The sequence below is a fragment of the Dromiciops gliroides genome, chromosome 1 (assembly GCF_019393635.1).
Source record: "Dromiciops gliroides isolate mDroGli1 chromosome 1, mDroGli1.pri, whole genome shotgun sequence".
Lineage (NCBI taxonomy): Eukaryota > Metazoa > Chordata > Mammalia > Microbiotheria > Microbiotheriidae > Dromiciops > Dromiciops gliroides.
The window spans coordinates 72,059,730-72,078,972 of NC_057861.1; the positions used below are offsets into that span (position 1 = coordinate 72,059,730).

The following is a 19,243-nucleotide window of genomic DNA, read 5'->3' on the forward strand; positions in this document are numbered from 1 at the left end:
TTCCATCCTGCTTCTTGGACAGGACTTAGAAACAGGTTTGCAGCATTGGGTATGTCTGGGCCAAGAGGCCCTGGTGAAAGCCTCAGGATCGTGCGGTTTTTCCCCTCCCTTCCCTAAGAAACAGGTACAGGCACCTACAGGCCAAAACAGTGGTTTAATGTCAGTTTTTCAGCCTACCAGAGGGTTCTATCCCCCCAGCTACCACCTCTCTTCTGGCCAGCTTCTCCGCATTCTCCGACTTTCTTGGTCAGCCTCCCTTGGCCACCCAATTTTAGGCAGGGCCACTGCTGTAGAGGCCCCTTGGGAGGGACATGGGAATCCTGACAAGAGCCCTGGAGTTGGTAGGGACCTCCTGGGCCATCCAGTCCACTCCCCTCATTCTACAGATGAGCAAACTGAAGTCTAGGGAGGTTGTGACTTGGCCAAGGTCACACAGACAGTAAATGACAGCCAGCCTTTGAACTCAGGTCCTCCGAGTGCAGAACATGTTCTCCAGACAGACATTCAGAGGCAGCAAGGATCAGAACGACCCGTCTTCTCCCCTGCTGAGGCCCTTGTCCCAGGGGCCGTCTTACTTGGGTTCAGACTTCTTCCCCAGCTAGCTCAGGATGGGAGTGCTAAACCTTGGAGCCTGGAGGGGAGAGGGAAGCGTGAGTCACACCTAGAGATCTCAGGCCATGGCCTTCTAGGATTCAGGGTGGAAGGCACCGAGCTGTCCTGGCACCTCCTCTGTCCTCCCCCCAGCCCCTTCCTCACCTGTCCCGAATGTGAGACAGCTGCTTCCGCTGCTGGGCAAGCTCTCGCTGCTGCCGCTGGACATGACCCATCAGGGACCAGATGATCTGACTTTGTTTGTCTGCATAGAGCTGTGGGGGCAAGGTCGGGTATTAGCTCTGAGCAGCCCCTACTCTGACATCAACCTGCCTCCGGCCCCAAACTGAACCCGACCACCAACTGCCTTTCTATGCCCATCCTTTGATGTGTCTCAGAAGCTGGGCTCCTCCCTCCATCTCCCCTTCTCTGAAGTCAGCCAGAACTGGGAGCTATCTAAGAGCCCAGGGATGGGGCTCTGGAGCTGGTGTCTGCTCCCCCAGACCCGCCCCTGCCTGGTACCATTAGGGGCTTTTACCTTTAGATCTTCCAGCTCCTTCTGGGTGTGGCTGGGCGCTACAGCAGCCAGGGCCCCTTGGAGCGTCTCCACTCTCTCCTGAAGATCCTGGTGCCCCTCCATCACCTTGCTGAGTGCGATCCCAGCTCCCTGAGCTTGTAACTCCAAGCTCTCCTCTTCTGCCTGTGGGGACAAAGCAGGTGTTGAGAGGAGACCCAGGAGGCTGAGCTAAGAGATGTGCCCCCGATGGGAGGATGCGAGGAACCTCGAGTGGTGTAGGTGCTAGGAGCTATCTAGGGTGTCCAAAGAAAGGGGAGATCTCCATAGGAGTCTGGCGTTCCTAGCTCCATCTCCCCATCCCACATCTCCCCTCCCTGCTTCTGGGGTGCCCACCTCCCACTGTCCTCCGCTACCTGGATCTCCCCTAGACTCCTCTCCAGCTCTTGCGTCCGTGCCCGGGTATTGCCCAGATCCTCCTGTAGCAAGACCACGGTCTGCTCGTAAAGCTCCAGGCTGCGGCTAGCCCCATCGAGCTGGGCCTCCGTGGCTTTGTAAATGCGGTTGAGGGCCTGGCCAAACTGCAGGACGCCGTGGAGAAGGATGTTGACTTCATCTTGCAGCGCCAGCTCTGGGCTTGGCTTGGGGGGTGTGGGCATAGGCAGTGCCAGGCTGGGCATCAAGAGCAGGCACAAGAGAAGGGACATGGTTGTACCGGGAGAGGAGACCAGAGAGGCTTGAGGCAGAACCCGGAGAATGCTGTCTCAGGCTGCCGGCCTTTCTCTTTTATGCCTTGGGCACTGCCCACTGGCTGACCTCCAGCTTCGACACTCCCACCTCTCCTTCCTCCCCCCCCCCGCCCCCCCCATCAATCGTTAACTTGTAGCATGGGGAGGAGGCAGATCCAACCTCAGCCTCTCCTCCTCTCAAGCAAGCCCTGAATTATGCAAGAGCAGCATGGGGTGAGGAGAATTGCATCAGGGGCCGGGGGCCACGGGGTTCGTGCCAGCTGGACCCTTCCCTAACAGCTGGTCTGGGGTGGAGGTCAGGCTGTGGCAAGCCATGCTGGAGTCATGCCTCTCACCAGGGGCACATGGACTGAGCTGTCTGGTCCTCCCACGCAGTCCCCTCCTCGGGCACCGGAGAGCCGGAGTCCACTCTTCTCCTCCTCCCTACTCCTATAACCCATGAAGGAGTGGAACCCCCTCCCCCGCCCTTAGAGAAACTGATACATGGTCAGTGAGAAGGATGGATGGACCTTCTAGTGGCTGCTCCCTTGTCATCATGTGTCCATCCTGGGAACCGAGATCCCACCCCCATTTCTTCTATCCCATCTCTTGTCTAATGATCCAGGCAGTAGCTATGGCTGGTCCCGGCCTTCAAGGCCCCCAGTGAAATTGGATAGGGCTTTGTTCCCTTGGAGACTAGTTGCTGAAGAAGGCTCCCCAGGACCTTCTCCCCCAGCCCACCCCCTACTTGGAAGGGCAATGGTATTGGGAAAGAACAGGAGGTGCTGCCGAGTCTTGAGACCCTGGGATACTAGGGGAAGAGCCCAGAATTGAAAGTTGGGAGAGGACCATTCCCTATCCACCCCAGATGTGCCATGGAACCATTGGCCTTTGGGGGGGTGGGGGACGGGATTTCATTTAAAATTTTTGATTCCACATTCATCTACGAGAGAGGCTGCACAACATAGCGGATGGTCGGTGAATAAGCATTTATTAAGTGTTTGCTGTATGCCAAGCACTACGCTAAGCATTGGGGATTTAAAATGTAGAAGGGCAGATACACGGTCCCACCCATCCCTCAAGAGCTAGGGTTGAAGAGGGGTGGGGGAGGAGGGGTGATGAAGGAGGGAATGAAAAGGCATGAATTAAGCTGCTGCTATGTGCTAGACCCCGCGCTAAGCAACTTATAAATCTTGTCTTATTTGACCCTCACAACAGCCCTGTGTGGTGGGTGCTCTTAGGATCTCCCTTTTACAGTTGAGGACTGAGGCCAATGGAGGTTAAAGGGTTTGCCCAGGGTTACACAGCTCATCAGTATCAGAGGCTGGATTCAAACCCGGGCCTTCCTGACTCCAGGCCTAGCCCTTTCCCCACGGAACCACCCAGCTGCCTCTAGTCAGTTGCTTCTTCTGGTACGCTAGTTGTGTGACCCTGGACACTCAGTTAATCTCTCAGGTGTGAAGACAGCTCTCTGAGGCCATGAGTTACAGAGACTTGCACTGTTGGAGAGAATCTTCTCACTCAGCACTTCCTCATACTGATGATCCCAGCTCTCTATCCCTAGTCCTGATTTTGTGTGTGTGTGTGTTCATGTAAATTTCAAAATTTTATTTATTTTTTATTTATTCTTTAATAATTATCTTTTAAAATTCTTTAATGAATAAAAATTCTATAATAATCAATTCTTTCATCTTGATCTCAAGCTCTGTCTACTTTGTCCTCACCTGGCTCAGGTGTTAGGACTATGTTTGACTTGTAAAAGGCTTTGAACAGTGCTTCCTTTCCCAGTTTTTGAGAATAATTTGGGTAGTCTAGGTATTGTTCTTTAAAAGTTTGTTGAGGGGGCAGCTAGGTGGCGCAGTGGATAAAGCACTGGTCTTGGATTCAGGAGGACCTGAGTTCAAATCCAGCCTCAGACACTTGATACTTAACCAGCTGTGTGACCCTGGGCAAGTCACTTAACCCTCATTGCCCTGAAAAAACAAACAAAACAAAAAAAATTTGTTGAAATTCACATGTAACTCCATCTAGAACCGGGTTTTGTTTTCTTCTATCTGGGCCTCAGTTTCCCCATTTATCTGATACAGATACTTGTCCCCCCAGCCTGCCTACCTAGTAGAATGGGTTGAAACTCTGAGGTCACTAGGATGTGTGGTGGGAGGTTACAGTACAGTCTGGTTTCAGTAAGAGCCAGAGGACAGTCTGAGGACCCTCACCAAGGGAGGTGGACATGGGCCTGCAACCCCCACTGGCCCATCTGCAGGAGTCAGTCACTGACGTGAGTCTCACCCCATAAAGCAACACCATGTTGGCTCTTCCATCTTTGACTACTGGGCACAGGCCAGGGCCACCCCCTGCAGCCCTGGCCCAGTCCAGGGCCTCTTTCCCTCTTGCCTGGACTATTGCAACAGTCTTCTCATCGCTCTCCCTGCCCCCATCAGTTCCCTCTGATTTCATTCTGTCCTGACTAGTCACGTCCCTTCTCTGACTCTGAATCCTTCAGGGATTGCCTTAAGTACCTTCCTTATCCCTGGAGGTATTTAGATAGAGACAGCATGTCTACTCAACGGGATCAGAATGGGGATTTCAGGGGGTAAAGGGTGGACTGGTTGGTCTCTGAAGCCCCTTGCAACTTTGTGATCCGGTGATGGGAAAACCAAATTCCTCTTTGTCATTCAAGGCCTCATATGCTTCTGGGCCCACTGTCTTTTTTTTTCTTTCCTGCTCACTTTCCCCTACCCCGCCATTAGAAACCAAAAACCCCTGTAGCAAATGTGTCTAGTTAAGTGAGACAAATTCCTACACTGGCCACATGCAAAAACGGATGTCCTGTTCTGCCGCTTGAGTCTTGTCTCTCTGTCAGGAGGTGGGCGGCAGCTTCCTAGTTGGCCCTCTGGAATCATGGTTGGTCTTTGCACTGGTTGGAGTTCTCGCACTCTCCTGCATGTTCCAAGGCCTCCTCGTGTCCTCCTAACCCACCCCTGCCTCAGTGTCTCAGAAAGGGGATTTTTCTTGGAGTCAGAAGACCTGAGTCTAAATCCCAGCTCGACTCGTTAGGACTGTGGCCAAGTCCTTTCTTCTCTGTGACTCAATCTTCCTCTTTTTTTTTCCCCCCTGCGGGGCAATGGGGGTTAAGTGACTTGCTCAGGGTCACACAGCTAGTAAGTGTCAAGTGTCTGAGGCCGGATTTGAAATCAGGTCCTCCTGAATCCAGGGCCGGTGCTTTATCCACTGCACCACAGTGCACTGCCCTCAGTCTCCTCTTAAGTAAAGTATGGTCTCCAAAGACCAGGGTTCAAATACCACCCCTGTTGGTCACCATCTGTTCGAATTTAGTCAAGTCACTAAATCTGGGCTTTAGCCTCCTCATCTGTAAAATTTGGGGGCTGAGGGGGCAGCTAGCTAATGTGGTGGATAAAGCACCGACCCTGGAGTCAGGAGGACCTGAGTTCAAGTCTGGCTTCAGACACTTAACACTTACTAGCTGTGTGACCCTGGGCAAGTCACTTAACCCCCCCCCAAAAAAAAACCAAAAAAATCTTGGGGGTTGAACTCGACAGACAAGATATCTTGTAGCTATTAATCTAAGATCCTCTAATCTCATATTAATCCCCTGATTCTCCCAGCTCTAAATCAAAGGATTCCTTTGAACTCTTTCTAACTCCTACCCATCCTTCAGGGCCTAGTTCAAAAGCCACTTCCACCATGAAGCCCTCCCCACTGACCCCAGTCCCTCCTTCCTCAGGCTTGTTACATTGTAGGCCTGTCCGTGAGCCCTCCCCTGGAGAGCCTGACTTGGAAGACAAGTGAGTTCAAATCTCAATGGCCACTTTCAGCCTGGGTGACTTTGGGCAAGGTTTCCTCTTGCCTCAGTTTCTACTGGAAAAAAAAAATCAGTGAAATAAGAAAGCTGGAATGGATCATCTTGAGATACCTTCAGTACAGATGAGCATCTGTCCTCCCTCATCCTGGAGCCGGTGTTGGAACTGGGGTTAGAAAGACCTGGGTTCAGATCATCTTCCCAGCACTTAAGTAGGTGGATGATCACAGGCGAGTCACTTATAACCTCGCCGACCTTGCTTTTCTCATCTGTGAAATGGGGACAGTAATACCTGTCGTGACTTCTCTTAGAGGACTGTGAGACCCAAATGAGATACGTGTGGGGTACCTAGCAAACTTAGAGCCAACGCATGAACGTCTGGTCCATTGTTATTGCCTGATGCCGAGTGGTCAATTCTGGAGGTGTGAAGAACCAAAGGAATTGGTTTTGACCTCTGACCTATTTCTCCTCTCCCACCCCCCACCCCCCACTAGAAACCTGCTATACATCTACCCTCACAACCTCAACTTCAGCAGCCGCCAGGGCTCAGTGCGGAACATAGCCATCAAAGTGCAGTACATGGCAGGAGAGGACCCCAGCCAGGCTTTGCCGGTCAGTGTGTGCGTGTGCGTGTGCCTCATGGGAGGCAGTAGTGTCTTGGAAAGAGAGCCCTGGACTTAGAGCCAGGGCAGCTGGTTTCACAGCCCAGCCTTGCTCTTTGTGGGGATGTCTGGGCAGGATTGATAAATCCCTTCTCTTCTCTCTGAGGGCCCTCCCAGGTCTGACACTGTAATCCCATGAGTTAGGGCTAAATCTAGAAAGTACGTTTGGGAGGGTGGATGATGTGGGGATTTGGGGGGCAGGAGATGCTTACGGGCCTCCCCTTTTTTCTGTGCACCTCTAGCCCTGAGCTCTATCCCTGTCAGCCCAACTCAGGGTCCTCGGTAGGGGTGGGGGCAGCTCCTCTTTGGATGTCACTCAGTTCAGTCTCTGGCTATGAGCAGAGCCGCACCATCCGTCCTCTTCAGCCCAAGGGGGAAGGAGTGGCATGTGAGGGAGGTACTACCGCCCTAAGCCCCTGTTCTTCCCACCCCCAAGGTGATATTCGGGAAGTCCAGTTGCAGTGAATTTTCCCACGAGGCCTACACAGCCGTGGTGTATCATAGCAAGTATGGGGGTCCAAATGGTCAAACCTTTTGGGTGTCGGGGAGGCATTTGGTAGGGCTGGGAAGCTGAAGGGGCCGATGTGGTCACAAAGAGATTGAGCTGGTCTTAAAGGACCTGGGTCAATCGGAGGGGTCAAGCTGGGGTGGTTAAGAGCATTGGTCAGAACCAGTTGGAGAGTCAGGCTCTAGCTGACCTGGGGTGGGCCCCTGGACCTAGAGCATGTTCTGTGGAGATGGGGGCAGGGTCTGGGGCCCCTTGGGGCACACCAGCCTACCTCCCCCTGCCCTCCAGGTGCCCAGAGTTCTATGAAGAGTTCAAGATCCAGCTCCCGGCCAATGTGACAGAGAACCACCACCTGCTGTTCACGTTCTATCACATTAGCTGCCAGCCCCGGCCTAGCACGCCTCTGGAGACACCTGTTGGCTACACTGTGAGGCCCGGGACCCCTTCTCCTCCCACCAACAGCCGGGCCACCCAGTTCTGTGCAGGCCTCTGGCGCTTCCCACTCCCTACTCCCAACTCTGACTGCTCGTACATTCCTGACCCCTCCCTTTGGGCTTCCACGATGGCGGAAGTTTGGGTGGGAGGTGGCCAGTTCTCAGTGGGCTCACCAGCTCTCACTCGTGTCCCTCCCACAGTGGATTCCTCTCCTGCAGCACAACCGCTTGAGGACGGGCCCCTTCTGTCTGCCTGTGTCTGTGGACCGGCCACCCCCCAGCTACTCGGTGCTCACACCTGATGTGAGTGGCTTCCCCCGGCCAGGGTTCCTTGGGAGTGTTCGGCTCCCTTGAGAACCCCTGGCCCAGACCAGCTTGGGGTTCTCAAGCTGTCCCAGGGCGGGCGCTTTGACCACGTGGTGAAGGGGCAGGGAGGAGATCTCTAGAAGGCAGTGGTTCCATCCTTCTCCCTGCCCCCATCCCACAGTGGCCCTGACTCCAGCCAGGTGGGGCTGGACCCATTTGATGTCGCAACACCAGCAAGTGGGAGGGTGGGGTAGGGTTGCCCGGAGCGTGATCAGTCCCCAAGGAGCTGGCAGCAGATGTTCTGGGGAAGAAAATCTCTCGCCCATCCCCACAGTTCCCTAGTTGGCAGGCTGGACTGGGCTGGGCTCCTGTGGTCTAGGGGTGCCCATCTCTTCCTTCCGCGTAGGTCGCACTCCCTGGCATGCGATGGGTGGATGGTCACAAAGGTGTGTTCAGTGTGGAGCTCACAGCTGTGTCCTCAGTACACCCACAGGTACCTGTGGCTGGGGGAGGGCAGGTAGTGGGGCCATCTTCCCTGGGTAGGGGCCAAAGAGAAGGGGCCAACCTACAAAGGAGCCCAGGAGGAAACAGCGCCTCTACCATCACTGGGAGGGACCACAGGGACCACCCCTCCCCTCAAAAAAGCCTTTCTGAAGGCAACACTGAGCACCTAGGAAACTCCATGGACTCACGTGGCCCAGGGGCCTGTGGCTCTCAGGCCTAGCATTAGGTAATTGGCCCATGGGCCTGGCTGGCATCCATGGCAAAGTGTGAGTGACCGGGGATAGAAGGAAGGCTGGGGTCACCCCCACCCCCACCCCCGGGAGCTATTTCTGACTTGGCTGCTGACTCAACCCCTGGCTCGGGGAAGGCGAGGGGAACAAGGACCGTTCAAGGAGAGGCAGCCTATTCTGTCGGTGAACTGGAGCTGGCTTGGCAGCCAACTGCACCATTGCCACCGGCCCCCGCCCCACACTGCTGTGATTCACTTAGAAGAGAGAGTGCTTGTACAGCCCACAGAGGCTATGGGCCCAGAACTAAGCCTTGAAGGCTGAGGAACATTTGGGCAGACCGGGCTGAGGGTGGGAAGCGTGGCCTGGCCCTAGACCTGTGTTTGTGGATTGTCTGCTGGGGGGGGGGGGGATCTGTGTGCGGGGCAGGCCCTGGGACGTCTCTGACTTGCCCCTCCCACCTCAGGACCCCCACCTGGACAAGTTCTTCACGTTGGTCCATGTTTTAGAGGAGGCTTCCTTCCCCTTCCGCCTGAAGGACGTGATCCTGAGCGAGAACAATGTAGAGACAGAACTGAAGAGCAGCGTGGGGGCCCTGAGGCTGGCCAGCCCCGAGCCCCTCGTCGCCTTCTCCCACCACGTGCTGGACAAGCTCATCCACCTCATTGTTAGGCCTCCCGTCATTGGGGGCCAGATCGGTGAGGGGCGAGAGCCCTGGGCTGGCCAGCCTAGGCGGGGGTTCTGGGAAGGGCCGTGCCCCCTCTCTGGGCCTCTCCTTTCCAGGCTGGAAAGTGGGTGCCCCGGGTTAATGCAAGGAGGGAGGGTCTCAGAACTGACTCGGCGATCTCCCTTGCCCCGTAGTGAACCTGGGCCGCGGAGCCTTTGAAGCCATCGCCCTTGCGGTCAGCCTTATTCACAAGAGCCTGGATGGAGCCCAGGACCAGAGGGGTCACAGCCAGCTGCTGGCTGCCTACATCCACTATGCCTTCAGATTGCCTGGCCCTGAGCCCAGCCCCACCGGTGGTGAGGGAACTACCGCCCACTCCCAGTGAGGGTGTGCTCCTGCATCCCAGCACTGACCGCTGCAGCCGGGCGGCTCCAAGTCCCTGACCACTTCTTCCCTGATGGCAGCCCCCAGCAGACTGGGCAGTCAAAGAACAGGAGCCTAGGCTGGGGGTGGGAGCTGGATATGCTCGGGGCGGGGAACAGGAGCCCTTTGGGATCCAACTGGCCTTGAGAGAGGGTGGAGGGTGCAGGAAGAGGATCCGCGAGCCCTTCTCCCCCTCACGCACCCCGTCCTTTCCCCAGTGCCCCCTCCACCCCCTGTGCAGTGTGCTACACTGTCCCGTGCCCCTGGCCGGCCCTCCAGCCTCCTCCTGTCGCGTTCCAAGAGCATCAGCAGCAGCAATCCTGATCTAGCCTCCTCTCCCTGCTCCCCAGATGAGGAAGTCACCCGCATCCTGGCTTGCAAGGTGTGGGCTGGACCAAGGAATGCGGGGAGGGATGGGGAAGAGGAGGGGAGAGGAGGTCATCCCCCTCCTGGCCTACAGGGTATTGGGAGGGTGGGATGAAGCTTGGGAAAGGTGAAGAAAACTGGGTTCTCAGCATCCTTTTGTTGAGGGGACGGGATATCAGGGGCAAAACATGAACCACCCTCACATCAGTAAAATGGCCCAGTGACTGGGAGTCAGCAGTCCCCAGGTCCTCATCCTGGGTCTGCTGATGGTGCATTGCTAACCCTGGGCAAGCTCCTTCTTGTTCTGTTATCTCTAGCATCCCCCTACCCGCAAACACACACCCTTGCCAAAGCTAAGGGCCTTCCCTAAGCTAAGCAGTGTCAGGGGTCGGTGTATGGGTTCGGTGCCTGCGTGTGTACACACGCGTTCTGTGTGTGGGGCTGTGTGTGCCAAGATGCCATGGAAACCCCTGCTTGGTTTCACCCTGGTTTTCTCTCTTTCCTGTGTCTCTGGTGCCCCCTCCCCACACCCCTCTCCCTGCACCCACTCACCCACCAACCGGCTCTAGGGTGTGGACCGCTCTCACTCCTGGGTGAATTCTGCTTATGCCCCAGGGGGCAGCAAGGCCGTCCTCAGGCGGATTCACCCCCACTACAGCGCTGACCTCAAACAGGTGCCCCACCCTGCCTGCAGCTTGCAGTGTGCTACCCCTGGGGCCCCAGTGCATGCCCCTCACCCCTCCCTGCTTTGGCATGAGCTCTGCTACCCATTAACATGGGGGTCTGCCTAGTGAAGGCAAGGAAGGGAGCCAGAATTACTAAGGCACTTCTTTTGGGGTGGGGAGGGGGTGGCCATTCCCTGTCTGACCTGGTGAGGCTAGGCAGGTCATCGGAGCCAGTCTTCTGTCTCTGGGTGGGCTCTCCCCAGGCTCTGGGGTCAAGGCCAGTGACAACAGCTGGAGGGACAACAAAGAGGCCCAGGGGCCAAGCCTGGGGTGTCAGGGCTGGCATTTGAGCAAATTCGAGTCACCAGGGACTCCTTATGTCTTTCTTAATATTTTCACTTTACCTGGAATGCCACACACTCCCCCCACACCCTATTTCTCACCCCAGACATATAATCTTACCTGTTTACCTGTCATTCAAGGCCTGGCCCACCTCCTGCTTCCTCTCTGAAGCCTTCCCAGCTTCTTCTGGGCTTTCACAACCTGAACCACACTTCGGCCTTAGTCATGCTCAGTCTCATCCTCTGATTCTTTTTCCTTTGGAGTCCTGTCCCTCCAATCAACTAACAAGGACTTATTAAGCACCCGATGTATGCCAGGCAGTGTGCATGATGTTGAAGATAGAAAAACAAAAGGGAAAGCCCTCCTGCCCTCCAGGAGATTATATGTCTATCAGGGAAGACACACATATAGAGGGAAAGGCAGAATAAATACAAAATGAAGGGGCTTGGGGGGGGGGTCGTCAGGAAAGGCTTCGGGCAGAAGGTGGTGCTGGAGCTGATTCTGGAAGGAAACCAGGGAGTCTGAGAGGCAGAGGTGAGAAGTTAAGAAGTGGAACTTTAAGGTTGGCAAAGCTCTTCACATGTATTCGCACATTTAATCCTCACAATTCCAAGGTAGGTGCTCTTATTCTCCTCATTTTGTAGGTGTGGAAACTGAGGTAGACAAATGACTTGCCCAGAGTAATACAGCAATTAAGTGTCTGAGGCAGGATTTGAATTCAGATCTTCCTGACTGCAAGTCCCACATTCTATCCACTGCACCACCTAGCTGCTTACAGAGTTTCTCTTGTATGAGGAACGGTAAAGAAGGCCAGTTTGACCCCTAGAGTGCATGTTGGGGCTGGGTTGCAAAGAGCCCAAACAGACGAGTTTGTATTTAATAATAGAGGTAATAGGGAGCTATGGGAGTTTATTGAGGAAGGGAAGGACATGGTCAGACCTGTGCTGTAGGAAAATCATTTTTGGTAGCTGTATAGAGGATGGCTTAGAACGGGAAGAGAGACAATAAGGAGGCCGTGGTCCAAGAGAAAGGCAGTGAGGGCCTGTGTGAGTTTAGAGATGCAGTAGTAGAAACTACAGATCAGTGGGTCATAGATTTACACCTGAAAAGGCCCAGAAAGCTAGTTCCCTGGAGCAAGGACCTGGGTCTCATTTTGGCTGTATCACCATGGGACAGGGAGCACCCGACAGCTCAGGAGAGAATCCTTTGAAGGATGCAGGAGATAGACACACCCCTCCTTTCATTTGGGGGGAGAACAGTGACACCTAGTGGTCAGGCGAGGCTCTGCCCAGGGCCAGGTATTCTGCCCACACCTCCTTCCTGCTCCTTCCCTGGGGTTGTTCAGGCTTATAGGGGAGCCGGGAAGAGCAGGCTCTCAATACTTGTTGGCTGATTCTCTCAATTAGGCAGCTGGGTGGTGCAGTGGATAGAATGTTAGACCTGGAGTTGGGAAGACCTGAGTTCAAATTCAGTCTTAGATGCTTACCGGTTGAGTGACCCTGGGCAAGTCATTGAACATCCCTGGGCCTCAGTCTCCTCATCTGTAAGATAAAGAGGATCACCTCTGTAAAGGACTCTGAAAACCTTAAAGTGTTATATACATGCTAGTTATCATTATTATCTCCTGCTCCCTCAGACTTGTTTCCTTCGAGTATTCCTTCCTTGCTCCAAAATGTCTTCTTTTTTCTCCCCTGGCAAAAGTCTCAGGCTGGAGGCTGCTCTGCCTCTCCATACCTCACTGGGAGGGTGGGGAGGACCTCATCTAGAGGAGTTCTAGGACTTCCTCCAGAGGAAGAGCAGATGACCTCAGTGGCTCCTTCATCAGAGACGCAGGGCTGTGAAGGCCAGCACGGCCCTTGGAAGCCCTGGGGTCTTTCTCCTCTGTTGCTGTAGGCTACAGAATATGGTTCAGTCAGTAGGGATAGAAGAGGTCAAAGGAGGAAGCACCAGTATGGGGTCAAGGATTCGTGGAGGAGTTAGGACTCTGGCTGGGCCCTAAAGGATAATTAGGATTTAAGAGACGTGAGGAGTAAGGAGGAAATTCCAGGTGGGGCCATCAGGGAGCCTGCCATGTGTGGGATGATTGTTGAGTAGACGGGCCAGGTTTGAGGTTTTGGACTCTAGGGTGGGAGCTCCGGGCATCAGTGGTCGTTTTGTCGAGCAAAAAGGATGAGGTGGTCATTGAAGGGAGGCATCGAATGCCAAACCGGGGTTAGATTTGAGCATGGCAAGAAGTAGGAAATCACAGCGAGATGAGCAGGTTTCAAGGGAGGTAGAGCAGTCTGGAAGACACGGCCTGGAGAAGGGGAATGGTAGAGGACCCCAGGTAAGGCTGTTTCCATGGGAGGTGCTAGTTTTCCTCGCTGGATCAACCCATTCAGTTTCTCTTCTCCCTGCTTCTTCCCTTTCCTTCTTCCTTTGTTCTATCCACACTAACCCTCTCCTCCATCATCTCTTCCTCTTCCTCTCCATCCCACTCCATTCACAGGCCACGGATCGAGGTCCTAACCGAGCTTCCTCCTATCTCGAGGGCTCCTCGTCTCTCCCGGCAACCTCCCAGCCAAGACCTACTGGGAGGAAGGTAGCTTGGCAAAGGGGGCCCTGATGTATCCTCTTGATCATCCTGTTGTGGGGGCTACCCCTCTCTCCAGGGCCCAGCCTGGGTCGGCATGTGGGGAGGCTCGGGGAAAAGCGGGCCTGTCTCATCCCATCTCACCCTCCGGCCTTTATTCTATCCCTGAGCCTTCTTGTCTGTGTTATCCATCATACGCTCTGTCCAGGGGGATTGGGGTGAGGAGGACCAGGCTAGGAGCACAGAGAGGGCTCGGAGCTGACTGGAGTCACAAAGCGCAGAGAGGACAGGGCCTGAGTCTCTGGGATTAGTGGTACAAAGGGAAGGATAGGGGCTCCCCTTGTATCCCCAGGAAGAGATCAGAGAGGGCGGGTGCTTTGGCTGGAATTGTGACCCCTGAATGGTATGGGGAGGGTAAGGCGGGGGGCCACCTGGTCTACCTATGACTCTCCCTCCAACCCCCTCCCCCACAGTTATTGCATGAGGAACTGGCTCTCCAGTGGGTGGTGAGTGGCAGCACAGTGCGGGAGGCTGTGCTACAACATGCCTGGTTCTTCTTCCAACTCATGGTAAGTAAGCCTCCAGGCCAGTGGGAGAGCCACTGCCCAGACCTCTATCTGCTGCTCACAGGTTACACAAGGAGTAGGTGCCCCAGCCGGGATTCAAACCCACATCCTCTCACTCAGTACAAGGAATGATGGGAGGGAATCAGGAAGAAGTAGATCAAGGCTTTAGAGGCACAGGTTGGCTGATGGGCCACCACCCACTCCGTGCTAGCAGAGATTCCTTGGGGGGGTTCAGGCTGGACTCGATGGTCACTGAGGTGCCTTCTCGCCCTAAAATTCTGCGATTCCTCTAGAGGATCCCTTTACACAGACACGTGTGCCATCCGTCCCCCCAGATCTCTGACCTTTAGCATCCCTCTCCCCCCAGGTGAAAAGCATGACCTTACACTTGGTGCTTAGCGAACGTCTGGACACTTCCCGGAAGCTGCGCTTTCCAGGCCGTTTCATGGACGACATCACGGCTCTGGTCAGCTCGGTGGGGCTGGAGATCACAGCCCGCAGCCACAAGGTAGGAGCAGGCCGTTCCGCCATGACAGATGCATCATCCCTGGTCGATACTGACCTGTGGAGGGGCGGTGATTGGGCTAAGGATGGGCTGAAAGGCTTGGAAGCAAACACTATATTTCTGCGTTGCCCCTTGCACAAGGGCCCATCCATCAATTAGCTATTGATTGGAGGCAGCTAGGTGGCACAATAGATAAAGCACTGGCCCTGGATTTAGGAAAACCGGAGTTCAAATCAGGCCTCGCACACTTGACACTTACTAGCTGTGTGACCCTGGGCAAGTCACTTAACTCTCATTGCCCTGCAAAAAGAAAAAAGACAACAATTAGCTATTGATTGGCACCCTCATGGTAGTGAGGAGAGACAGGAGGAGCAGACGCAGGCCCTGCCCTCAAGGAGATCCCAGTGTGACATGGGAAAGTGAAGTAACATACACGTGGAACCCCAGGTCTGTGTATGACTGAGATTGGGTGTGCATTGTTAAGCTCAGAGGAGAGATCGATGTAGATTGTAATCCTGGACCGCTTCCTGGAGAGGGAAGGCCTTGAAGGATGAGTGAGGTTTTGAAAGGATAGGAGTAATGGCATTAGGCCAACATGATGATGGGGCCATTGACCACAGTAGGGAGGTGAGCAAGATGAGCTAGGGTTTGGTTTTGTATCTTGGGGGGAAAGCCAGGAGGAGATAGTGCTCTCATTTGAACATAATGAGTTCCAGGGTCAGGTGTCCAGCAGGAAGTTGGAGAAGGGGATCTGGAAGGTTAGGCCATCTAGGATTGGGGGAAATAGTTTGGGGTCATCCACACAGAGGAGTAAATAAAGTCATGAGAGGGGATACCTAGAAAGAACGGAAGGTTGTCTTCCCTACTTAGAGGGGTCAGAGACCGTGAGGCAGGGGGCATAGGTCTGGCCCTGGTGGCCAGCGTGGATGACCTCTGTGCATCCCTGCTGGGTCCTGAAACTGACATCCCATCCCCTGCAGGACTCAGAGCTGGCCGAGCGGCTCAACAGCAGCCTGGCCTTCTTCCTCAGTGACCTCTTGTCCCTGGTGGATCGAGGCTTCGTCTTCAGTCTCATCAGGACGTATTATAAGCAGGTAGAAGAGAAAGGTCATGGGCTGGGAGAGTGTCCTGGGGAGGATGCTGGGAGGGGACCATGGTAAGCCTCAGGTGGGTGAGGACAGTCACAGGGCACCCCTTCCCAGCTAGCCCCACTGACCGCATCCTTGGACAGGTGGCCACTCGCCTGCAGTCATCCCCCAACCCCAACGGGCTGATAACTCTGCGCATGGACTTCACCCGTATCCTCTGCAGCCACGAGCACTATGTGACCTTGAACTTGCCCTGCAGCCCCATCTCCCCCCCGGCCTCCCCGTCACCTTCCGTCTCCTCTGCCACCTCCCAGGTGAGGCCTACCTAGACCTTGGCCTTTGCACTGACTCCCACCCCCTGTTCCTCCCCCCTTTCCAGAGTGGGCCCCAGCCCTCGGCTCCCATGGGGCCTCCTGGGTTCCGGCTCCTGAACTTGCTACGTCCCCCTTAGAGTTCAGCCTTCTCCAGCCACGTCCAGGACCCCAAGGTGATCAGCATGTTCGAGCTCTCGGGCTCCTTCCGGCAGCAGCACTTCCTAGCAGGGCTCCTGCTGACTGAGTTGGCCCTCATCCTAGAGCCCGAGGCCGAGGGGTGAGTGAGGGGATGCCCGAGGCCAAGGGGTGAGTGAGGGGGTGTCAGGCTCCCCTCTGTCTCCTGAACCAGTGAGGGCCCCAGCCCAGCCCAGAGCCTCCTTGTGGCGCCAGGCTCTGGGCCAAGGGCCCATGTGACTGCTGACCCCCCCCCCCAAACCTCCCCAGGGTGTTCTTCCTGCACAAGAAGGCCATCAGCGCCGTGCACAGCCTCCTGTGCAGTCACGATGCTGATGCCCGCTACGCAGAGCCCGAGGTCAAGGCCCGGGTGGCCCAGCTCTACCTGCCGCTGCTCACACTTGTCCTGGACACACTCCCCCAATTGCACGACTTCTCAGGTCAGCCAGGCCTGCTTCTGGTGGGGGCGGGGGGCAGCCTCCAGCCAGGTGGCACAGTGGATAGATAGTGTTGGACCTGAAAGGGGGGTGGGGGTGGGGGTGAAGTGCATTTATTTAGTACCTACTATATACCAGGCACTGTGCAAAGCACTTTACAAATGTTACCTCATTTGATACTCAGAATGACCCTCAAAGGTAGGTGCTATTACTTATCATTTTACAGTTGAGGAAACAGAGGCAAAGGTTCAGTAACTTGCTCAGGGTTGCACAGTCAGTAAGTGTGGTTGGATTTGAATTTGGGTCTTCCTGATTCCAGGCCTGGTGCTCTGCCCACTGCACCACCTAGCTGACTTGGAGTCAGGAGGAGCTCAGGTCAGATCTTGTCTCAGACACTCACTAGTTGTATGACCCTGGATGGGTCACTAAACCACTCTCTGCCTCCATTTCTTCATCTGATAATAATAGTACCTAGATCACAGAGTTGTATCAAATGAGTTAACATGTACTTCCTGTGGCAGCTGGGGAGCAGCACCTCCCTCCTCCCCCTGGGCCCAGGCTCTCTCTCCACGATTCTATAGGAAGCATTCAGGCAGTGCCCAGCCCTAGTAGGTGAAAGGAGAGGAGAGGGGTACAGAAGAGGGAGGGGCTGCTTTCCTGCCATCCCCCTCTCTTGCCAGGCCCATAGAGGCATAAGCTGAGGGGGTTCTCTGGAGGGCCCCAGGTAGGAGAGAAAGAACTTTGTTCAGGGTACCCCTCACCCACCTAAGAAAGATCTGGCTCCTCCCTGTCCCCCTCCCAACTCCCAGTAAAATCTGTCCTCCCCTCTGCAGAAAGCAGTGGGCAGCGCTCCCGGCTGGCCTCCGTGCCAGACATGGATATAGACATGGATGGCAGCAGCACCATTAGCCCGTCTGTGGCCATGGCCATCGCAGGCAGCCCCCTGCCCCCCGGTCCACGGCCCAGCATCTCCCAGGGGCCTCCACCTGTGAGTACTGAGGGTGGAGCCCTGGGTCTGAGACCCCAGTGTGTGTATAGGGGTGGGTGAAGGCAGGACCCCGGTCTGCTCCTCCAGGGTGGGGCTCTAAAGCGGGCCTCGGCAGGGATTTCTTTTAGGCTGGCTTGGTGGGTGGAGGGTGGAGGATGAAGCGATCTCCTGCATCTTCAGCCTGAGCAAATAGCCCACAGTCCACGACCTGGCTGTGGGGGGTGGGGCAGGACCGGCTGTGCCCCCTACATAGGTCAGCCTTGTCCTGCTCCAGCCCCCCCGCACAGTTAGCCCCCTGGCAGCAGATACGAGCCGCACCCTGCTGATATGTGCCCTGTGGGTTCTGAAGAACACGGAGCCTGGACTCCTACACCACTGGACCAGTGACCTGGGCCCCGGGCAGCTCGCCCGCCTGCTGGACCTCTTGCACCTGTGCACGTCCTGCTTTGAGTACAAGGTCTGCCCACTTCCTCCCTGTGTGACCTCAACTGCCCCTCTGGCCTTAGGTGGGGTCGAGCCTCCCTCTGGCCCTAGATCTGTGACCCTGGGTTCCCATCTCTTGTCCCTTAAGAGGCCAGAGCCACAAAAATCCTAAATCTTGGGTCAAAATGTTCTGGGATAGACCCACTCAAACCCCAGGCTCTATCATTGCCAGGGTGGTGAGGGCCCCTCCGAGACATTCTAGACCTCCAATAGTGCCCTGGGCCAGCCCACGGGACTAGACTCTCTCACCCACTCTGCCACCCGGATTCCCCCCGTCAGTGGGCCAAGCATTTATTAAACACCGACTATGTTCTAGGCACTGGAGATACAAAGAAAGCCAATAACAGCCCCTGCTCTCAGAGAGCTCACACACAGTCTGTGGGGGAGACAAGATGGATTCAGTGTAAATGGGAGGCAGTTTCAGAGAGAAGACACCCAGGAAAGGCCTCTGGCAGAAGGTGGAGTTTGACTTGAGTTTTTGGAGGAATCGAGAGAAGCAAAGACAATGAGTCAAGAAGGGAGGGCATTCCAGGCATGAGGCACAGCCAGGGCAAAAGCATAGAGATGAGAGATGTGTAAGAAACAGCAGATAGGCTTGTGTAACTGGGTCACTGAATGTGTGGAAAGGAGCAAAGGTGAGTGGAAAGGTAGAAAGGGGCCGAGTGGTAAAGCACTTAAGATGCCACAAGAAGAGGATTTTCTGTTTGATCCTGGAGGTCCTAGAGGACCACCAGGGCTCATTGAGTAAGGGGGCACTATGGTCAGCCTGAACATCCCTTGTCTGCCGGGAGTGAGGGAAAACATGAGGCAGGCGTGAAAAGGCCTTTGCTATAGTCCAGGTAGGAACTGATGATTTCCAGAACTAGGGTGATAGCCATAGAAGCAGATAGAAATGACACCATGGTGGATGTGGGGAGTGAATGCGGGTGAGGATGCCTGGGGGCTGTGAGCCTGGAGGATTGGGGAAGGGTCTGAGAGGCAAGATAATGAGTTCTGATTTGAAAATGTTGAGTCTGAGATACCCTTGGGACATTCAGTTCAGGAGGTATGGAGCTGGGGGGACATTGGGGGCAGATAGAGGGATCTGGGGCTGATTGGCATGGGGATGACCATTGATCCCCCCAGGAGGTGATGGGATCACCAAGTGATAGAATCACCAAGGAATCATCAGAAGAATAGAGTGAAAAGACCAGAGGACCAAGGAGAGACCTTTGGGGGGACACCTGGGTGTAGTAGTCGTGACCTTAAGACCGGGCAAGCTGCCTAAGAACCAGGAGAACTGGGAGACCCTGGGCACCCTTGGAACCGAGAGCCACCTCCACCTCCCCCAGACCATCTGTGTCTTGTGGATATTGTCAC

General features: G+C 55.2%; 2 protein-coding genes across 10 annotated transcripts in view; one reads left to right on the top strand and one right to left on the bottom strand.

Annotated features, from left to right (window-relative positions):
- Nucleotides 1-19,243, top strand: part of DOCK6 (dedicator of cytokinesis 6) — a 57,311-nt gene that overhangs the window by 30,021 nt on the left and 8,047 nt on the right. For 4 of the 9 annotated variants that reach the window (XR_006356428.1, XM_044004987.1, XM_044004993.1 and 1 more), the window contains exons 15-32: nucleotides 6,148-6,265; nucleotides 6,752-6,822; nucleotides 7,112-7,250; nucleotides 7,459-7,560; nucleotides 7,970-8,056; nucleotides 8,761-8,992; nucleotides 9,156-9,317; nucleotides 9,603-9,766; nucleotides 10,320-10,424; nucleotides 13,246-13,338; nucleotides 13,803-13,898; nucleotides 14,263-14,403; nucleotides 15,381-15,494; nucleotides 15,632-15,802; nucleotides 15,940-16,079; nucleotides 16,247-16,416; nucleotides 17,247-17,401; nucleotides 17,676-17,858. Coding sequence is in view for 8 of the 9 variants with exons in the window: in XM_044004987.1 (XP_043860922.1) it covers nucleotides 6,148-6,265; nucleotides 6,752-6,822; nucleotides 7,112-7,250; nucleotides 7,459-7,560; nucleotides 7,970-8,056; nucleotides 8,761-8,992; nucleotides 9,156-9,317; nucleotides 9,603-9,766; nucleotides 10,320-10,424; nucleotides 13,246-13,338; nucleotides 13,803-13,898; nucleotides 14,263-14,403; nucleotides 15,381-15,494; nucleotides 15,632-15,802; nucleotides 15,940-16,079; nucleotides 16,247-16,416; nucleotides 17,247-17,401; nucleotides 17,676-17,858 (2,443 nt within the window). In the remaining variant the exon portion in view is untranslated. The remainder of the gene's footprint in view (nucleotides 1-6,147; nucleotides 6,266-6,751; nucleotides 6,823-7,111; nucleotides 7,251-7,458; nucleotides 7,561-7,969; nucleotides 8,057-8,760; nucleotides 8,993-9,155; nucleotides 9,318-9,602; nucleotides 9,767-10,319; nucleotides 10,425-13,245; nucleotides 13,339-13,802; nucleotides 13,899-14,262; nucleotides 14,404-15,380; nucleotides 15,495-15,631; nucleotides 15,803-15,939; nucleotides 16,080-16,246; nucleotides 16,417-17,246; nucleotides 17,402-17,675; nucleotides 17,859-19,243) is intronic. The other 5 variants (XM_044005001.1, XM_044005010.1, XM_044005019.1 and 2 more) reach the window with 3 other exon arrangements.
- On the bottom strand, nucleotides 136-1,875 carry ANGPTL8 (angiopoietin like 8). The gene is made up of 4 exons (XM_044005060.1): nucleotides 1,522-1,875; nucleotides 1,130-1,291; nucleotides 757-866; nucleotides 136-631 (listed from the first exon to the last, which is right to left on the bottom strand). The coding sequence occupies exons 1-4, from the start codon at nucleotides 1,810-1,812 to the stop codon at nucleotides 604-606; spliced, it is 591 nt and encodes a 196-aa protein (XP_043860995.1). The 5' UTR covers nucleotides 1,813-1,875; the 3' UTR covers nucleotides 136-603.

Bases quoted from the DNA above. Each gene is read 5' to 3' on its own strand.
- ANGPTL8 (XM_044005060.1), bottom strand. From the start codon at position 1,812: ATGTCCCTTCTCTTGTGCCTGCTCTTGATGCCCAGCCTGGCACTGCCT. The intron at 867-1,129 runs GTAAAAGCCCCT...TTGCCCCCACAG, and splicing joins AGGAGCTGGAAGATCTAAAG to CTCTATGCAGACAAACAAAG. The intron at 632-756 runs GTGAGGAAGGGG...TCTCCCCTCCAG, and splicing joins CTGTCTCACATTCGGGACAG to GCTCCAAGGTTTAGCACTCC.